Raw genomic sequence first — 21,293 nt, forward strand, 5'->3', positions numbered from 1 at the left:
TACCTATTTAAAAGAAATGTTAGCAGATCTAGAGGGAGATACAGACTACAATATAATAGTAATGGGGGATTTCGATACTATACTTTCAGCAGCAGACAGATCAACCAGACAGAAAATCAGCAAGAAAACAACATAGTTAATCGACAGTACAGACCAAATGGACCTAACAGATTTCTATAGAACTTTTCATCCTACAAGTTGCAGAATATACATTCTTCTCATCAGTGCATGGAACTTTCTCTAGGATAGATCACATGCTAGGCCATAAAGCAAGTCTCAGCAAATTCAAAAAAAAAAAAAATCAAAATCATACCATAAAAGCCTCTCAGACCACAATGGAATGAAGCTGGAAATCAACAACTCAAGAATCTCCAGAATATATGCAAACACATGGAGTGTGGAAGACAGTATGGAGATACCTCAGAAATCTGAACATAGCCGTACCATATGACCCAACCATGCCACTCCTGGGAATTTACCCAAGGGAAATGAAAATAGCATATGAGAGAGTTATTGGTACCCCCATATTTACTGTAGCTTAATTTGCAACAGCTAAGATAAGGAATCAACCCAAATGTCTGTCCATTGAAGACTGGATAAAGAAATTATGGAATATGTACACCAGGAAATACTACACAATGGTTAAAAAAGAAAGAAATTCTGTCATTTGCAACAAAATGGATACAACTGGAAACATTTTACTTAGTGAAATAAGCCAGTCCCCAAAGGGCAAATATCATATGTCCTCCTTAATCTGTGGTAACTAATATGGTACCTAAAAGGTAATCTATAGAAGTAAAATTGACACCTTGAGATGTAATGGCTTTGAACAGCCCCTGTCTTGACTGTTAAGGAAGTTTTTTTTTTTTTTTCATACTATTTGTTGAACTTTACTCACTATAGAGTTAATCATATGTGTATAAAGTTAATTGAAAATAAATCTTAGTAAAAAATACGAATGGGAATAGGAGAGGGAGGAGGAAGAAGGGTGGGAGTGTGGGTAGGATGGGAAGAATAAATGTGTTCCTAAAGTTTTATTTATGAAATGCATGAAGTTTGTATACCTTAAATAAAAGATTTCTGGAGGAAAAAATTAATAGGTCACCTATAGCAAATATTTATTACTAGTTAATAAGATCTTTCAAAAGAAGTAACTCTGTGAATGCCATTCAGAAAATACTTCCCATGACACATGTAGAGAGAGTAATTCTTAAGTCCTCAAGTCACTGAAAGGAGATGGTTTCTAGACTTGTTCTCTGTGGATGATGATAACCAGCACCACTGGTATCACCTGTTAACTCACAGAAATGCACTCAGATCAACCCACAGATGTACTAAATTGAATTATACATTTTAACAAAATTTCCCCAGAGGATTCATGTACATATTCAAGAAATACGCCTTAGAGAACACTGTATCAAATCTGACAAGGAAAAACGACACTAAGAAACACCAAGTTCTATATAAAGTGTGTATTTTTAATTATAGATATTATTCCAGGTTTAAAAATGCTTCCCCTTTATTCTTTTTGAAACTGTAATTTAAAGCAGGCAATCATATTATATACTCAAATAATTTCAAAACAAATAAGAATTTTTACAGATTCTTCTGTCACTCCTTAATTTTGAATTTATAACTGAGCATTTCCTTCTTGTCCATAATTTTTTAAAAGATATATTTATTCATTTGAAAGGCAGAGTTAGAGGGAGAGAGATCTTCCATCCACTGGTTTACTCTCCAGATGGTTACAGTAGTCAGGGCTGGGCCAGGATGAAGGCAAGAGTCAGGAACTCCATCCTGGTCTCCCACAGTGGTGGCAGGGACCCATGTATTTGGACCATCATCTGCTGCCTTGCCAGACATTAGCAGGGAGCTGGATAGGAAGCAGAGCAGCCAGAACTTGAATAGTTATTACAATATGGGATGCTGGCATCACAAATGGCAGCTTAAGTGGCTATAACACAGCACTGGCCCATCCACAGCTATTTTATTTCCAAAAGTCTATATCCATTTATGTTTGGGAAACAAAATTTTTTAAAGTAAAATAAAGCTTTACTTCAATTTATGTGCATAAAGTCAGATAGTTGGTCTCAACTATAAATTCATTTCCATATATTGCTAGTTGAAGCATTTTATCTTAGAACTTCTTGATGTTCAGAATATGCTACACCAAAATATATGGCATATGGAATGTGTTAGGCTAAAGGAATCTGAGAAACAGCAGGTGCAGAAAGAGCACTCTGAGCGTCCCCTGAAGCAGGTCATAAAACCTTTTAAGTGGTAAGTATCCTCCCTCTACTTGGAGGAAAGGAGCATCCTTATCTCTGATGACAGAGGGAATCTAAGAGGAATCTGACCACAAAGGCCTTGCCAAGCTTCCTCAGTTTACTACTCTTAGCTCACACTTTATGTCCTATTGCATTCTTGCACAGGTTTGCACTCTTTAATCACAACTAAGTATAAAAACTCTCACATTTAATGGAAAACATTATGACCCAGTGGTTTAAGCCACCACTTGAGAAACCCTCATCCCATATGGAGTGGCCTGGTTCAAGCCACTACTTCTCTGTGCTTCTGATCCAGCTTCCTGCTAATGCACAGTGAGAGGCAGCAGATGATAGCCCAAGTACTTGAGTTCTTACTACCCATGTAGGAAATTCTAATGAAGTTTCTGGCTCCTCCTGGCTTTGGCCTAAGTGTTATAGGAACCTGGGGAGTGAACCAACCAGCAATGGAAGATATCTCCCCCCGACCCCTGCTCTGCCTAGCCAATCAATCAATCAATCAATTAATCAATCTCAAAAAAAGCTGTCTCAGATTCGGCTGTTATTTCTTCAGATCTTCATTTCCTTATGAAGGTTCCTGTATCACATAAAACTTACAATAAACAAATACATACACTTTTCTCTTGTTAATGTGTCTTCTTGTCAAGAGCCAGACAAGAACCAAAAAGGATACAAGGAAAGATATTCCTCCCCTAGCAAAATCACAGTAAAAGCCTACAATGAAAATTTATTTTGTATTGTATGTTTCTCTCTGTACCAAATAAGCACTGGATTCTACTGCTTGAAATAGATTTTCCTCAGAATTTTAGAGCAGCTGGTATCATGGCACAGTGAGTTAAACCACCGCCTGCAATACCAGCATCCCACATGGGCATTGGTTCAAATCCCAGCTGCTCCACTACCAACCCAGCTTCCTACTAAAGCATTGGGAAAGCAGTGGAGGATGGCCCAAGTGCTCAGGCTCCTGCTACCCATGTGGGAGACCTGGATGAAGCTCCTGGCATTGTTCTGACCCAGCTCTGCCCTGACCATTGTAGCTATTTGGGAAGAGAATGAACAGATGGAAGTTCTGTCACTCCTCTTTCTAACTTGACCTTTCAAGTAAACAAAATAATAAATTTAAAAAAAAAGGAATTTTAGGGGCTGGCGATATGGCACAGTGGGTTAAGCTCTAGGCTAAGACACCAGCATCCCATACCAAAGCACCAATTCAAGTCCTAGTTACTCTGCTTCCAATCTAGTTCCCTGCTAATGTGCCTAGGAATGCAGGCAAGGATGGTTCAAGTACTTGGGCCCTTGCCACCCATATAGGAGACCCAGGTGGAGTTCTGGGCTCCTGGCTTTGGCCTAGACCAGTTCTAGCCATTTCAACTGTTCTGGGAGTAAACTAGTTGATGGAAGAGCTCTCTGTGTCACTCTGCCTTTCAAATAAAGAAATAAATCTTAAAAAAAAAAAAAAATTTAGAGGAATCATTTGGAATCCACGCTCTGTAGTAACCTATTAATAAGAAAGTTATGTTTCAACATATCTCACTATATAACTGAGCCAGCATTCAAGTCCATAATAAGACTTTTGAGCAACAGTTTTTTTTTTTTTTTTTAATTTATTTATTTGAAAGTCAAGAGTTACACACAGAGAGAAGGAGAGGCAGGGAGGGAGAGGGAAAAGGAGAGGGAGAGAGAAAGAGAGAGAGAGAGAGAGTAAGCGAGCGAGTTGGGCCGATCTGAAGCCAGAAGCCAGGAGCTTCTTCCAGGTCTCCCACATGGGTGCAGGGGCTCAAGTATTTGGGCCATCTTCTACTGCTTTCCCAGGCCATAGCAGAGAGCTGGGACTTGAACCAGTGCCCATATGGGATGCTGGCACTAGAGGCGGCAGCTTTACCCACTACACCACAGCACTGGCCCCTGAGCAACAGTTTTGATATAGTAAGTTTTTAAAATTAATTATGAGAAATTTTTTCTTTTAAAAATTTTAATGTGCTTTTATGCATCATAAATAATACATTTCTAAGATTTTACATCAGTGAGTCATTGTTTCTGTTACTAAATTTGTTATTATACCTCATTCTCCCTATTCTTTATTTCTATTTAATTATATCATTATCTGAATCTATACTAGTAGCAGGTATCATCTGATGGCCTAACTATCCTTCCTAAAACACCTCTTACCCACTGTTTGGTAAATATGGTTAGGCAGACTAAACCTATCCTCTGTTAGAGGCAGGGTGTCATGTACTGGTGTGAAGGCTCATGATCAAAGCGAAATTAATCACATTTTCCTGACTACTAAAATATGGTTCAGGAGGGGTCTAATCAGAGAAAAGCACAGGAATTCTGGTCCACTGTTATAAGAATTAACTCTCCCCAAGGATGTAAACTAGCCACATGGCTTTCATTGTTCATGGCAGCAACCTTTCAACAAAGAAGAAAATTAACACGAAGACATCACACAGGGAGAAGGCAAAGCTATGTTACTTCCATACTTTTCTATTAAACAAATCAGTAAGCCTTGTTTGTAGTTTAAGACAGTCTGAAACTACTTTTCTGTCATTGGCAACGAAAAGCACTATGACCGAATCCTGAAGGAAAACATAAAAGAATTTTCAAATACACTTCCAAATTTATGTATAGCTGCTGCTGCTGTTTCTTTTTTAAATTAAGATAAATCTTTATTTTTACAATTTAGGAAAAGAAGAAACTGAAACTGAGTATCCCATCCATCATCTTTTCCATTTTAATATAGTTAGCCAAAAAATTAATGATTAAGATAAGCTTTTAACAGACATCTATCTATTTACAATGTTTTAGACTACTTTGAGTTAAAATGTTAGATAGTGAAATCAAAGCTATAAAACCTTTTAGTGCAAGTAGAGTAACTGTGCTCTTTTTATCTTCCAGCAAAGAATGTTTTTTCTAGATATATTAAAGAGAAATGGTATGATTGTGAAGATCTAGGAAGTACTAGAAAATGTGAGAAGTAAACAATAACTAGATGAACCAGATTAAAAAAACTGAAATATAATATTCCTGGACATAGTCTCATGGCATAAATTGGATAAAACATTAAAAATACCTCAACTACAGTGAGAAATTAAAAAATTTTTAGCTAACTGGTCTTTTTTTTTAAACAGCTACCCAAATAATCTCCTTAATTCTATGGTTACAACATTTTCTCCTTTTTATTTATATATGAATTAAATCATTTTTTGCAATGGGTCAGTTTTGCCTTTTATTTTTACATTAAACATGTATTTTTGGGTAACTGTAGATGAATAGTTTTGTGTTTTTAAATTATATACCATAGCAAATATATCCTCCAAAAACAACACTACTGATTAAAAAGAATACTACCATACCAAACTGTGAAAAGCTGAAAAAGAAAGATTGCAGGACCTCTCTTTTTGTTCACAAGAGGAACATACATTTCATGCAGAAAATTAGGAAAATAAAGCTAGAGAGGTTAAAAGGAAATCATGAAAATCTCACGTAATCATGGTACTTTTCAGTGTTTCCACTTCAACTTTTTTGTTTATGATTTTCCTCAGAGTTTGAGGCAGGTGGTAGTATCAACCTCATTTAAAAAAAACAAATTAAAAAAAATACAAATAACGGGTCCAGTGTGGCTCTGCAGGTTAAGCTGTTGCTTATAGTGTCATATGGGAGTGCTAGTTGTAGTCCTAGCTATTCTGCTTCCAGTATAGCTTCCTGCTAATGTGCCTGAGAAAGCAGTGGTGATGGCCCAAGTATTCGGGCTCCCACCACCCATGTGGGAAAACTGGATGAGTTCCTGGCTCCTGGCTTCAAACTGGCTCAGCCTTGGATGTTGCAGTCATTTGGGAAGTGAACCAGAGAATGGAAGATCTCTCTATCTTGCTCCCTCTCCCTCTCTCTCTCTCTGATGCTCTGCCTTTCGAATAAATCACTAAATAATAAAAAAAATATTTTAAAGTATGAATAACTCACTCAAAAACAAAACCCATATATTGAAGACCTATTAATCAACAGTGCCAATGCTGATGAAACTTGTAATTTGTTAAAATACCATCTACTCCAAGCTAAGTGTGTGGTGTTAAGAATATAAGTCTTAGCCTAATACCATGACACAGGTCCTTAAGATCCAAATTGGCAACTCTGGACAAAGATAAGCAAAGCTATTGTGGATGGGAAGCCTCTCAGGAAATAGCAAACAGAGTGAGCAGTAGAAAGTAGTGATAGCATTAAGATGGCACCTGAGAGACAGGCACCATTCTTATTTCTCAAGAAACCATAAGTTTTCTTAGGGCAGGCAATGGAAGGCAAGTTTCCTTGGTACCAATTTTGAAAAGCAACTTTAGTCATGTGGTAGTTCAATTATGTTTTTATTAAACTTTAGTTGCTGTACTATAATAAACTCTATAATTTTAAAAGTGGAAATAATAAGGTATATATTCAAAAACTGCTTAAAATCACTCTATTTTTCAAGTGTATATAGATATCTATGTATATATATTTTATGTAATACATATAAATTTGCAAATATAGTAGACTAACAAGCTACTTCCAAAAAACTGGTAAATCCTACTTAAAGTTCTTGCCTTTGTACGAAACTATACCCCAAAATTATCAGTGAAAACTAGAACTTTCACATGTATAGATTTCCTCAAAGAAAGTATACTGGTACCTTGCTGTTTTCAATATACCTATTCTACTTTCAAGAACTCCTTTTCAGATAACCCAGGACATACTTAGATACGTTCTCTCCCAGCTTCCATAAAACAACATGTCAAAGAAGTTCAGACTTCCATGAGAAAGTCAGGGGAATTTCGATTGTTTATAATGAGTATTATTTCAGCTTCACTAAAGCTGTATATTCTAAGGCAGGATGCTGAAAGAGACCGAACAAATAATTTATTATAGCTCCCATATCCTTTTGTCTTTAGGACAGCTTAATATTCAACTATTATCCCTCTACTTAACTAAGACAGAAAATATTTTAAACTTCATGATACCAAAGAGTAGATTTAAAAAGAAAGAGATTAAAGATGTAAACAAAAGCATTATCTTTAAGAAATCTCCTCAGATATACTTGTATATCCAAGAGATGTTTTTACATGACTATAAATAAAAGACAAAGAAGTCAGGGCAAAGAATACAATACTTAATATACGTCTAGAGCATAAGAGAAACTCAATAAATACACATCTGCTGAATGAAATTTCAAATCTTGAGGAACAGGCATGAAGGCACCTATTAAAACAGTTATGATCCTATCATTTGGGGCTTCTAGCCCAGAGGACAAACACCTTTCAGTAGAATAATTTATAAATGTACATATACGACTTCATTTGTAACTTAAAGCATACATTGGATAAGTAAAATGAGGAAAGTACCCACTAGAATTTCACATAAAAAAAAATTAACCAAGATGACATAGCCTTCTAAAACCAACTGATTTGAGTTGAACCAAAAGGTGCTATACAGTGGGACTGGGGAGACAACAACACAAAAACCCCTCAACTCCATAAACCACAATATCAAGTAACTTAAGAATCTTTTAGGGAGAAGAAATATACACACTCTTCTTGTATGATAAATACAATAGTGTACAGAAATAATAGAAAGTAACTTTTTCATGGGTGGGAGCTAGAGAATGTTTCACAAAACTCTTTGAATTAGATTTCAAGGCAGAAGGTCTGGTGGGACAACTCCAGCTACAATGTAAAAAGGAAGGAAGTCATCTGGAGATTTCTCAAGGGTAAAGTGCAAGTGAAGAGATGAGGCTAGCTAGAATTTTAACTAAGGAAGTGATTTGGTAGTGAAAGGATGAAATCACTGTCATTTGATTGCATCTATTTTCCCAAACAAGAATGAAGCTTTAAGAAATCAGCTCCAAGTAGAGGAGGAAGAGGTACTAAAGGTTAAGGTAAGAAAAGACATAAAATTGCTCTTTTGGAAAATGGCAAAGAGCCATGAATAAAGAAATGTATGGAGCATGTTTGGTGGCACTAAGTACTCACCAAAGATATGTGATAATAAATTCAAAGTTCAGTCACAATGGTTCTGTCTGATACTCTCAAATAAGGGGCCAAGGCATGGATGCAGATTTGTAACTAATTGGGTTTAACTGGATTGAGTGTTTTGCTGAGCAGGGACCATAGAGAAAGTACAGGTAGGCAGCTAAAGCTATTGCTTATTGGACTAGAAAAACTAGTCTAGGGGCCGGCGCTGTGGCTCACTTGGTTAATCCTCCACCTGCAGCACCAGCATCCCATATGGGTACCGGGTTCTAGTCCTGGTTGCTCCTCTTCCAGGCCAGCTCTCTGCTGTGGCCCGGGAGGGCAGTGGAGGATGGCCCAAGTGCTTGGGCCCCTGCACCCACATGGGAGACCAGGAAGAAACACCTGGCTCCTGGCTTCGAGCGGCGCAGCACCAGCCGTAGCAGCCATTTGGGGAGTGAACCAATGAAAGGAAGACCTTTTTCTCTGTCTCTCTCTCTCTCTCTCACTGTCTATAACTCTACCTGTCAAATAAATAAAAGAAAATTTAAAAAAAAAAAAAAAAAGAAAAACTAGTCTAAATTCAGTAAGGAAAGACATAATGCCATGTGGAAAGTCTTAGTGAAACATTGGCAGGTCAGTGAACCTAAGCTCTAGATGTGTTCAGGGGTATTAAAGTTAGCAAGCCAGAATCACAGCAGTTAGTGGTTAGAGAGTGGGAAACTACACAGAACTTTAGATTTGAGAGATAAAAGACTGTGGACCTTGAGAAGGACAAGAACATGAGTAACAGGCTGACTTTTTGAAATGAATCCTGAAGAACTGCAGAGAAGATTATAAATAAGCCAGAGGCCAGTGTTATTAGGGAGGAGGGATGAAGGAAGGCAATGGACCGTGGCAACCAGGGAGGAAGGGAGGTGGGCAAAGCCTCCTGACTTGGACTTTCAGGGTGCTGAGATCTCTGAAAGAAGAAGAGAAGAAATGGTTTGGAAGCAGTAGTGCAAAGCAAAAAGAATACACCTTGCCTGCTATCCTTTCGGTCTTGAAAAAGTGAGGATGTTGGGGCTGGCGCTGTGGCACAGTGGGTTAACGCTCTGGCCTGAAGCACCGGCATCCCATATGGGAGCCAGTTCAAGACCCAGCTGTTCCACTTCCTGTCCAGCTCTCTGCTATGGCCCGGGAAAGCAGTGGAGGATGGCCCAAGTGCTTGGGCCCCTGCACCCAGAAGAAGCTCCTGGCTCCTGGCTTTGAATCAATGCAGCTCTGGCTGTTGCAGCCGTTTGGGGAGTGAACCAGCAGATAGAAGAACTCTCTTTCTCTCTCTCTTCCTCTCCTCTCTCTGTGTAACTCTTTCAAGTAAAGAAATAAATCTTTAAAAAAGAAAAAGAAAAAGTGAGGATGTGATAACATGGATAAAGACAGCCTCCACTAGAGAAAATGAGACAAAGTGGCAGGGGAGGCAGTGTGTTCAGGACACAAATTCTAGTTACAACAAGGAGGTAAAACGTTCAGAAAAAAGAGGAGACGACACAGAAAGGACAATCAACTGTGCCTTTATATCTCTCACAGAATCTGGGAAATGCAGAGTACAAAATAATTCCTATTAGCAATATCAATTAATATTCACTTGGCATCAAGAGGCCATAATGCCACCTGGTATTAGATCATATTATTTTGTCCTCTCATTTCAATCACCATTAGCAGCAGCACTGAAAATTTTTGAATTCCAAAGAGGAGGGACAAAATTTTATATGAAAATGTTAAAGGAAACTTTAAGTTCTATTTAGCTACATTTAGAAGTTAACTGAGCCTGCTCTTGGGGAATGAAGCCCACAATTCTGTTGGTTCCTTCTTCTTATATGTATCTCATGCTTTTCTGAACTTGTATAAACGCTGTGATTTCATGTGTCATAACAACATGCCATATTATTTGTAAGGGTTTTATTTCTTCAGTATTGTTAGTTACTACTCTGACCATGTGTGTAGAAATTTCCTTGTGGTTAGACTAAGAACTGAACAATTTCTGACTGATTTGGTCTGGGAAGGCCTATGTGAGTCACATGCTAAGGCAGAAACAAACTGTCTACTGTGCATAGTGTTACTTGCCAATTTATAAGATCTTTAGAATAATGAACTAAGATTTAAAATACACTTTAAAACTGTTTTAACAATTCTTAAAGAGAGACCCTTATATGGTACACAAAGAAAGCAAAATTCTTAAATTAGTCAAAAGAACATGCCTTATCCCCAACTAAATAAATCCAGCCCAAATTTTACCTCGATAATAGGCCTTTGTTATTGCGTCAAATTCCTCTTGACCGGCAGTATCCCACAACATTAATCTGACATCTTCATCATTAACTCTGAAATGAAAGATGAATTTATTTCATATGTAATGGAAAAGGTTTTTTTGGAGATGTTTTTATTTGAAGGTCAGAGTGATAGAAAAAGATACAGACAGCTATTCCATCCTCTGGTTCACTCTCCAAATGGCCACAACAGGTGAGGCTGGCCCAGGTTAAAGCTAGGAGCCTGGAACTCCATCTGGGTCTCCCACAAAAATTGCATTGTTAGGGCCGGCGCAGCGGCTCACTTCGCTAATCCTCCGCCTGCGGCACCAGCACCCTGGGTTCTAGTCCCGGTTGGGGCGCCAGATTCTGTCCCGGTTGTTCCTCTTCCATTCCAGCTCTCTGCTGTGGCTCGGGAAAGCAGTGGAGGATGGCCCAGGTGCTTGGGTCCTGCACCTACATGGGAGACCAGGAGGAAGCACCTGGCTCCTGGCTTCAGATCGGCGCAGTGCACAGGCCAGCAGTGGCATTTTGGGGGTGAACCAACAGAAGGAAGACCTTTCTCTGTGACTCTCTCACTCTCTAACTCTGCTGTCAAAAAAAAAAAAAAAATTTTGCATTGTTAGTTTCATTCTGACAAAGTACTTTTGAATGTTGATATTATTACTGGTAGCTTTGGGATCTGCAAGGAGGGAAGGCCTACACTTCCGGGAATGGAGCGTCCCTACCCACACTTCTGAGGAAGAAAAGTCCTTGTCAAGGTCCCCGCGGGTGCCTAAAGGTCAACCAATGAGGATCAGACCCGCCTCAACCTTTAACCCCCATGCCCTGACCATGCCCTGAATCCATAAAAGGAGCGCTCCTGATCTCTGATGCCCCCCCCCCCCCCCCCCCCCGTTGGGACTGTGGAACCTCGCCCGGGAGCCCAGCGGAATCCCAACAAAAGCCTGTGAATTAATTGTTTTGTCTGCCTGGGAAGATTTGTTACGCACCGGACACCTTGCAATTACCAACAGTGAAAATAAAGCTACAACCTTACATATGATTTTGATTTACTTGCAATGGTTTGTTCTTCAACGGACAGTGGTGGCTTTGAGCACTATTGAAAAAGGAAATTTCCTTAGTGAGTGCTTATCCTTCCATTTTAATGGGTTCTGATGGCCTAGTAATGGAACACCTGACTACTGTTGAGGAAAGGTGTTTTTTTTCCTCATACTATTTGTTGAACTTTTCATTTAGTATAGGGTTAATCTTATGACTATAAAGTAAACTAAGAATAGATTTTTCTTAAATTAAGAGTGGAAATCAGAGCAAGAGGAAGAAGAAAGTTGGGAGTGTGGGAGGGAGGGAAAAATCATTATGTTCCTAAATCTGTACATATGAAATACATGAAATTTGTATACCTGAAAGAAAAAATAAAATAAAATAAAAGGCGAAGAAACAGCTTACTTGTTTGGTTGGCTTTTAACTAGAAAATTTACTGTAATTTGTCATACACTTGATTCTTGTTATTCCCAGTAGTTTAAAATAAAAAACATTTATTTAGTTATTTATTTGAAAGGCAGAGTTATAGAGAAAGAAGGAAAGACAGAGAGAAAGAGTGAGATAGAGCTTCTATTCACTGGTTCATTCCCCAGATGGCTGCAACAGCCAAGACTGAACCTGGTTGAAGTTAGGAGCCCAGAGTTTCTTCTAGGTCTCTTATTCCACTGGCAGGGGCCCAGGCACTCGGGCCATCCTCCACTTCTCTTCCCAGGCCATTAGCAGGGAGATGGATTGGAAGTGGAGCAGCCAGGGCACAACCCAGCACCAATACAGGATGCTGGCATTGAAGGCACCAGCCCCTCCCAGTAGTTCTATACTGTCACCATGAACACTGAATTAGCAAATACTGCAACCACTGCTCTTTAGGGGAAACAGAGAGTTAGGTTCCTGAGAACCTTTAGTTACTTTTTTGTCAAGTGGTCAATATTATATGACCTTGTTTCCTGTGTGTTTATATTTAAAGATAACTTGTTAATATAATTGTCAGTTCATTAACACTGAATTCATGACAAACAATGCTATAGACCAACAGCACCATAATTTGTATGTAAACAAAGTTTATCTAACACACATATTTTTCTCCATTAGCCACATCACAGCTTTCTTGCACTTCAGAACCCAAGACAGCACTCAAATACTTACACTTGAGAGCCATGTTCAACAGTAAAATCACCAACAAAAAGCACAAAACGTGAAAAACAGGGCAATACACAGATTATAAAAAGGACATGTGTTCACTGTATGAGGGCTGAAACAAGAAGAGTGTCTGCCTTATTTGACCTCAGCTGGGAAAGGCCATGCTGGGCAATTCATGAGTTTTTGCTGCTTTGCACATGTCCACAAATGACTTCAGAAGTACTGGTTCTGGGGTAACAAATTTTAGCAAGTGAGTGAACTTACAAATATGAAATCTCTGGATGAGGATCAATTATTATTAAATATTAATTTGGTTTCAAGTAATAAGTATAAAAAATAAATGTCATCAAGACTTAAAATGAGTTCTCTTAAAATATATTCTAAGAAAGTAAGCAAAGATGAAAGTACTAAAAATAAGAAGGGTATGAGACTGGCACTGTGGCATGCAGTGATGCCTGTATCCCATATGGGCTCCAGTTTGAGACCTGACTGCTCTGCTTCAAATCCAGCTCCCTGATGATGTTCCAGGGAAAGCAGAGGAAGATGGCCCAACTCCTTGGGCCCCTGTACCCACATGGGGGACCTGGAATAAGTTCCTGGTTCCTAGCTTCGGATAGGCCCAGCTCCAGACTTTGGGGCATTTGAGGAGTGAACCAGTGAATGGTGGGACCCTCTGTCTCTCTCTCTCTTTGCCTTTCAAATATATATATATATATATATACACAAAAATATACATATATATGTATACATATATATACATATGCATATATGTATATGTTATAAAATGGCACTGGAATAAAGATTAGAAATTATTCCTTAAAAACAATGAACATTAATTATCGTTTTTGATATTATTGTCTGGGCTAGCAAATCAGATTTATTTCATGTTTCTTATTTTTTTTTTAAAGATTTTATTTATTTATTTGAGAGGTAGAGTTACAGACAGTGAGAGGGAGAGACAGAGAGAATGATCTTCCGTCTGCTGGTTCACTCCCCAAATGGCCGCAACGGCTGGAGCTGTGCCGATATGAACCCAGGAGCCAGGAGCTTCTTCCGGTCTCCCACACGGGTGCAGGGGTCCAAGGATGTAAGCCATTTTCTGCTGCTTTCCCAGGCCATAGCAGAGAGCTGGATTGGAAGAGGAGCAGCCGGGTCTCGAACCGGCGCACATATGGGATGCAGGCGCTGCAGGCAGAGGTTTAACCTACTGAGCCACAGCGCTGGCCCCATGTTTCTTATTTCTGTAAAATATTTTAGTTTTTCTCCTACAATTAAAATATTCTGATGACAAAAAGTGTAACTATGAAGCATTTTAGAATTCAACTAGACTTCCTGGAGCAGAATTTCCCTTTCATAGTCAAATATAATTCTCCCAAATCTATTTTCTCTAAGAGTAAAAGCAAATTATTAATTCTCTAACATCTATACAGTCTTGTCCAGTTTTAAAAAGAGACATTCTCTTGTTTTCAAGATTTATTTATTTATTTATTTATTTGAAAGGCAGAATTACAGAGGCAGAGAGAGCTGGTTCACTCCCCAAATGGCCCCAATGACTGCAGCTGGGCTGATCTGAAGCCAAGAGCCAGGAGCTTCATCCAGGTCTCCCACATGGGTGCAGGGGGCCCAAGCACTTGGGCCATCCTCTGCTGCTGTGCCAGGCTCATTAGCAGGGAGCTGTATAGGAAGTGGAGCAGCCAGGACTCAAACCCACGCTCATATGGGCGGCACTGGCAACACCCACTACACCACAGCAACAGCCCAGAGAAGACACATTCTAATCTAAAGGAGCCTATAATCTAAGAGATGAAACCTTTACTCTGAGAGAATAACTTTCCTGGACAAAAACCTCATTAGAGTCAAGCAAGCCATCAGTTTGTCTTTAAGAAATCTCAAGGTGTCACCAATAAATGTACAATGGATATAAGGTAGGATCAAAGGGGAGAAAGGAGTAGAAGAAAAAAAAAATGAGAGAGGAATCGGAAAAAAAGGCAGAAAGAAGGATAAATAAAGATGTATTTGGTAACAAATAATTGAAAACTACCATCAACTATTCCATGATCAACCTGCTAGTAGTTGTCTATCCTTGAGCCATACTACAATTAATTACAAGAAAGTCTTGCACGTAGTTCATAAATCAATACTAAAGGGATAAAACAGTCAAGTACTTACTGGATTTGTCGCTCCAAAAAATCAACTCCAATGGTTTTCTTGTAGTCTTTCGTAAAAATGCCTTTGCAATATCGCTGAATCATACTGGATTTCCCAACTGCTCCATTCCCTACAACCACCATCTTGATGGCCACTTCCAGGTCTTCCTCCAACATTTTTGGAGATGAAATGGTTTTTGTACCAACTCTAATTATAGGTAATCAGGTCTTCTCTCTCAGATCTGTAGTTTAAAAGAAAATTCATTTTCATGACACAAAACTTGTACAAAATAAAACTATAGTTGGTCCATCAAAAAATGATCTGCATTATAAGACCCTGTTTCCGTGACTAAGCCCCTTTCTACCCCTTACAGGTAAATTTTTTTAAAGGTGAAGAAATACACTTTTATTTTTTAATCCTTATAAACAGTACAATGTATGACATTCATATGTTAATAATAGATGCCTAGATCCACATAATTCTCCCCTTCATAGAGATAACTATGGGCACTGGGGTTGAGGCATGACTTAGAGCTGCCACTTATTAGTTCTAGCTAACCTCTAAGAGACATTACTCCTTAACATCTTTGAGTTTCAGTTTCCTGGCAATAATATCCACCTGCCAGGGTTGTTGACCAATGATACATACAAAGCACTTAGCATAATGAAAGTCAAGCATCTGAAAATTAGTAGTTTTATGTAACATAATAAATCCTCCATAGGCACATAATAATACCACCATATAGGCAACAAATAAAACCTGAAGAAACTGCTTTTCAACCTCACAAGTAATAATTAATTACCATCCCTAGAGAAGCACCCCCAGGAAGGTTCTGTATAATAACATACTACCATGTGTCAGCACTGGGCTCTTGGTTACACTGCTTCAGTGTTCAGGTTACAATGAATCCTGTACAAATAATCTTACACCCCTTGTTCTTTACTTTCAGACCATAGTTACTCACATAACGAAAGGAGCAGAATGTACACTGCTGACATGCTAGAATGAAAAACAAGAGAAAGTCAATTTCTGATTTCTTCCTAAAATTGCAGCAGCTCAGCTCCTGTCCATGTAGTTATTATATTCTAACTACTTTAACTGAAAAACCATTCATCTGAATACTGAAAGTGAGTCTGAAACATGAAGATTGTTCCTTTCTGTGTTCCTAGTAGCATCTCACCAATTTCCCTGGTACTTCACAAACTTGCAGGATCCTAAGAACCACTGAAGAGCAGCATTTGTGAAAGTATCCATTTGAGGCATAGTTAATCAGAAATTCAGAGGAGTGGCCCTTGAAATCTGATGTTTAGAATAAGCCCAGAAGTGTGCTGTGTAGTTCTCCCTGCAGGAGAGATGCTAGCTGGTTGTCTCCAGTGCTCCATATATACGAGCTGCTGTACTGCCCACTCTTGTTGAGACCACACTCTGAGCAGGCAGGGCTCCTACAGTCAAGTCAGTCCAGCCCCATGTGAGATTCCTCTTTGCTCTGGGGCTTCCCATCAAACTGGTTAAAATTTTCTGAGCTTCTCTGCAGGCTGGGGCTCTTTCCACCCAATCCTCCCTTCTTCCCAGGCATGGAATTGGAGATGCAGTGTGGAGGCTCTGCTCTTTATCCTTCACAGGCATTTCCCCCCAGTAAGTCTCTTGCACTACCAATTCCATATTGATGTCTGCTTCCTGGAAGACCTCATTGGAAACACACCCCAAGTGATTCTCAACCCTGCATACACAGTGGAATCATCTAGAGAACTTAAAATTACAGTGATGTGTGGATTCTGTCTCTAAGATTTAAATAGTCTAGGGTAGGGGCAGTGGGTTAAGCTGCTGCCTGTAACACTGGACTACCATATCAGAGTGCAAGTTTGAGTCCCAGCTGCTCCACATCTGATCTAGCCCCCTGCCAATGCATCTGGGAAAGCAGCAGAAGGTGGCCTAAGTACATGGACCCTAGCCATCCACATAGGAGACCTGGAAGAAGCTCATGGCTCCTGGCTTCCACCTGGCCCAGACCCAGGTATTTTGGCCATTTAGGGAGTGAATCCAGCAGATGGAAGATCTTTCTCTCTGCCTCTCCCTCTCTCAGTAACTTTGAATTTCAAATAAATAAATAAATTTTTAAAGCTACTGCCTGCTGGGCCGGCATCCCATATGGGCTGGCTGCTCCACTCCAGGTCCAGCTCTTTGCTATGGCCTGGGAAAGCAGTAGAAGATGGCCCAAGTCCTCGGGCCCCTGCACTGGTGTGGGAGTCGTGGAAGAAACTCCTGGCTCCTGGCTTCAGCTCAGCTCAGCTTGGCTCTGGCTGTTGGCGGCCAACTGGGGAGTGAACCAGCAGATGGAAGACCTGTCTCTGCTTCTGCCTCTCTGTAACTCTGTCTTCCAATAATAAACCTTTTTTAAAAATGATATAGCCACTCTGGAAAAGTCTGACAATTTTTAAAAGGTTAAACACACATTTACAACAGAATCCTGCGATCCCACTCCTATCAATATCCTAGAGAAATGAAAACTTATGTTCACACAACAACCTGTACATTTTATAGCAACTCCATAGGGGCTTCACTACGTGTAGGTACCATGATGAACAAGCTGTGGCACATCCATCTAATGAAGTGCTCAGCAGTAAGAAAGTGCACTATCCGTACACGAGACAACTTGGAGGGATCTCCAAGGCACTGTACTGATGAAAGAGGCCAGTGTGTCAAAATGTTACATGCTGTGATGATTCCACTTACAGGACATTCTGGAAAACAGCAGTAAAGGCAAGGGTCAGAGTTGTAATTGGTGCGATATAAAAGGGCAGTATGATTTGGGGAAGGGAGGTAGAACTGACTGTAGAGATGGTGACATGAATCTAAAATTCACAGAACTTTATACCTCAAAAGGTCAATTTTACTGTATGATAATTTATTACAGTTCAGAGAAAAAAATGAAATCAGATTACTATGTGATAATCTAATAAAGTTCAAGGGAAAAAAAAAGAAATCAGATTTAACACCAGCAGACTGAATTTGGTGATGGATGCCCAACAACACTATAAAACACTAGCAAAACCACTAAGTTCCTGACAATACGCTTAATTCCAAGTACAACAGTTTAAAAATTGACAGTAGTAATTTATATAAACACCCCTTTCCCCAAATTTAATCTTTACCAATCAACGCATTCTAACAAATCAGAACAGGAATCAAGACGAGGTAACTCACTGATCAAAAGGTTGCCTGTACTTAAGTACGGGTATGATTGCATTTAAAAAAAAAAAATTACTGGAAAAACTTCTCGGGGTCAGTAAAAAGTTACCTAGCTGTTGGGCGTTATATAAAACCCGGAGAAGTGAACAGCCCTACCGCGACTTCACACTCTCGCACGCCGACCTCGGGCAGAGGGATTCCGTGGCAGCCCGCGGAGTCGGGACACAGGGCAGCCTGGCTCATTCACATTCTAGCAGGCTCCCAGGAGGAGCCAGGGCAGGGTGGGGCCCCAGAGCAGGGAGAGCAGGGCTGTAAAAGTCAGGGCAGAGCCTGGGGACCCTCACCCCCCAGCAAACCCAACCCGGGCACGTACGGCCCCCTGCTGGGTCTCAGCCGGCCCGGCTCGCCCCTTCCCCCGTCGCGGGTGCGGGAGGACGAGGAGCCGGGTGCTGGGCCAGGCGCGGGGCGCGCGTTCCCTCGTCCCCGCTCCACCCCGCTCTTTCCCGCCCACAGGACAATTCCTGGGACCGACATCCGGAGAGGCCCCGACCGCCGGGAGGTGGGAACGGGGCGCTAGACGGGCGCCGCCCCCCAGCTCGTCCCTGGAGCGCCGGCTCGGGGCTCGGCCGCGAGGGAGCGGACGCCCCGCGGCCCGGGCTGGGGGCGATGGAGCCCGGGCCTGCAGGCCCCTGCCCCTCGACAGCTCTCCCCACTCCCCAGCCTAAGGCCAAGCCCAGGATCCCAGGGGAAGGCAGGTCCTTCCCCAGCGAAGCTGGGAGACGCCCCAGACCCGGGAAAGAGGGAGGGAGCGCGGCGCCACAGCGCCTGCAGCCCCGGAGCGCCGGCCGCTACTCACCGTCCCCCCAGCCAGACCCGCAGCCCGGCGCCACCGGCTCCTCCTGGTCGCGGCGCAACCGCCGCCGCCTCCCAACGCGCCAGGTCCCCCGGAGGGGCCACACAGCTGGCTAGCGCCCGCTTTCGCCCTCTCAAAAAATGACTGTGATTTTTAAATTTTTTTTAATGAACTTTACTAGTGGCCAAGGCGCGGAAGAAGCAAGCTCAGCAGCTGCTGGCACCGCCGGCGCTGGCGGGGCGCGGGAGACCGGACTCCCCTCATCTGTGGACCCGCCGCGCTGCGGAGCATGCGCCGGGCGTCGTCTGCGCATGCCCCGCGACTATCCGGCCCCCACCTCCCCGGCTCTGGCTGGTGGCGGGGAGGGCGCCTGCCCTGGGCTCCCCGCGCCGCCGTCGGAGCCTGGCGTGCCTTGGGGGGTAACCAGAGGCCAGCGGGCGCTCCTAGGTCGTGGCATCCAGGAATCAGAAATCGAAGAAGGCTCGCGTGAGTGTCGCCCGCGCAGTGATGGAACGTCCAGAAGTGCCCAAAGAACTTGGCCCCGTCTTGGGCACACACTTTATTTTCGTGACCTGATGACATCCAAAGGGCAGAGTGGGTGAAAATGTCGAGCAAAGTCGAAAACTCATTCACACAGTTCGCAAGATTTGCTCCAGCAAAGTAGAAGCCTGAGATGGTTAATGAGTCAAAGAACCAATTCCAAAAGGTCCCGTGAAAAGTCAATACTCGCGCAAACTTGCTTCAGTTCTTTTATATTTCAAAATAAAAGACTGGGGGTGTGGGGGAGGAGGGGAGGACAGGAAAATACCAAGTGTTGCAGGATGTTACTGAAGTTACTGAATTCTAAATGAATTCTGCTTCGCTGCTGGAATGTAAACTGGAACAACACCTTTGAAACAGTGTGGCATTGTCTGCTAAAGGTGCATAGCTGTGAGCCAGCCAGCGGTTCCAGGCTGCAGGTAAAGCCAAGAGAAATGTGTAGGAGTGATGCACTGACTGGCAGGTATCAGAATGCTCCTGACTGCTTTTGTGGTAGTAGCCCGCGAGCGGGCGTTCCCCAGAAGACCCTCAACAACAGATGAAATATAAATGAATAAATTCGCACAGTGTTAGTGAAGTGGAACACAGCAATAAAGAACCATCTGTATCCTCAGATGGCAACGTGGATGAGCTGCAGAAACCTAAAGCTGAGCATAAAAAGGGGGGGGGGGGGCAGAAAAGTAGAGATTCAGATTCAGTAAGCCCATTTCTAAAAAATACAGACCGGAAAACTAAGCTACTGAAAGTTAGGCTAACAGTTACCTTGGCAAGTAGGGGCTAGGACTTGAAATGGAGCCTCTTGGGCACTGGGACGGCTCTCTCTTGATCGTGGTGCTATCTACACATTTTTGTCCATTTATGAAAATTAAACTACACTGTTATGCACATTTTCTGTAATGAGTTATAGTTCACATACAGTAATTTTAAAAATTAAAATGTTTAAGTTTTTAGAGATTGTTTTTACTGATTGTAACATTATTAGCAGGAAATGTAATGTCAAGCCAATGGTTTAACACTAGGATTTGGTCGACAGTATTTTTTTAAAGATTTATTTATTTATTTGAAAGTCACAGTTACACAGGGAAGGAGAGGCAGAGAGAAAGAGAGAGGTATCGCTGGCGCCGCAGCTCACTAGGCTAATCCTCCGCCTTGCGGTGCCAGCACACCGGGTTCTAGTCCCGGTCGGGGCACCGATCCTGTCCCGGTTGCCCCTCTTCCAGGCCAGCTCTCTGCTGTGGCCAGGGAGTGCAGTGGAGGATGGCCCAAGTGCTTGGGCCCTGCACCCCATGGGAGACCATTAGAAGCACCTGGCTCCTGCTATCGGATCAGCGCGGTGCGCCGGCCGCAGCGCGCCTACCGCGGCGGCCATTGGAGGGTGAACCAACGGCAAAAGGAAGACCTTTCTCTCTGTCTCTCTCTCTCACTGTCCACTCTGCCTGTCAAAAAATAAAAAAAAAAAAAAAAAAAAAAAAGAAAAGAAAGAGAGAGGTCTTCCATCCACTGGTTCACTCCCCAGTTGGCTACAACGGCTGGAGCTACACTGATCCGAATCCAGGAGCCAGAAGCTTCTTCCAGGTCTCCCACATGGATGCAGGGGCCCAGGGGCTTGTCTTCTACTGCTTTCCCAGGCCATAACAGAGAGCTGGATCAGAAGTGGAGCATCCAGGACTCAAACTGTCGCCCATATGAGATGGCTGGCACCACAGGTAGTGGCTTTACCTGCTATGTCATAGCACTGGCCCAGATAGTATTTCTCAAACTTGAGTAATGCACTGGCCTCCTTTAAAAAAAATGAAAAATAAGAAAAAAAGCAAGCAAACTACTTGAATAGACA

At 41.8% G+C, this 21,293-nt stretch overlaps 1 protein-coding gene across 1 annotated transcript in view; it reads right to left on the reverse strand.

The window, feature by feature from the left end:
• The window catches only part of RAB23 (RAB23, member RAS oncogene family), a 39,419-nt gene extending 20,228 nt beyond the window's left edge, over positions 1–19,191 (reverse strand). Inside the window, exons 1-3 of the mRNA XM_062186313.1 lie at positions 18,923–19,191; positions 14,899–15,118; positions 10,538–10,623 (exon numbers count right to left, since the gene is read on the reverse strand). Coding sequence (XP_062042297.1) covers positions 10,538–10,623; positions 14,899–15,053 — 241 coding nt within the window. The 5' untranslated portion in view covers positions 15,054–15,118; positions 18,923–19,191. The remainder of the gene's footprint in view (positions 1–10,537; positions 10,624–14,898; positions 15,119–18,922) is intronic.
• Between the last annotated feature and the right edge of the window lie 2,102 nt (positions 19,192–21,293).

Source organism: Lepus europaeus, chromosome 3 (assembly GCF_033115175.1).
Source record: "Lepus europaeus isolate LE1 chromosome 3, mLepTim1.pri, whole genome shotgun sequence".
Taxonomy (NCBI): Eukaryota; Metazoa; Chordata; class Mammalia; order Lagomorpha; family Leporidae; genus Lepus; species Lepus europaeus.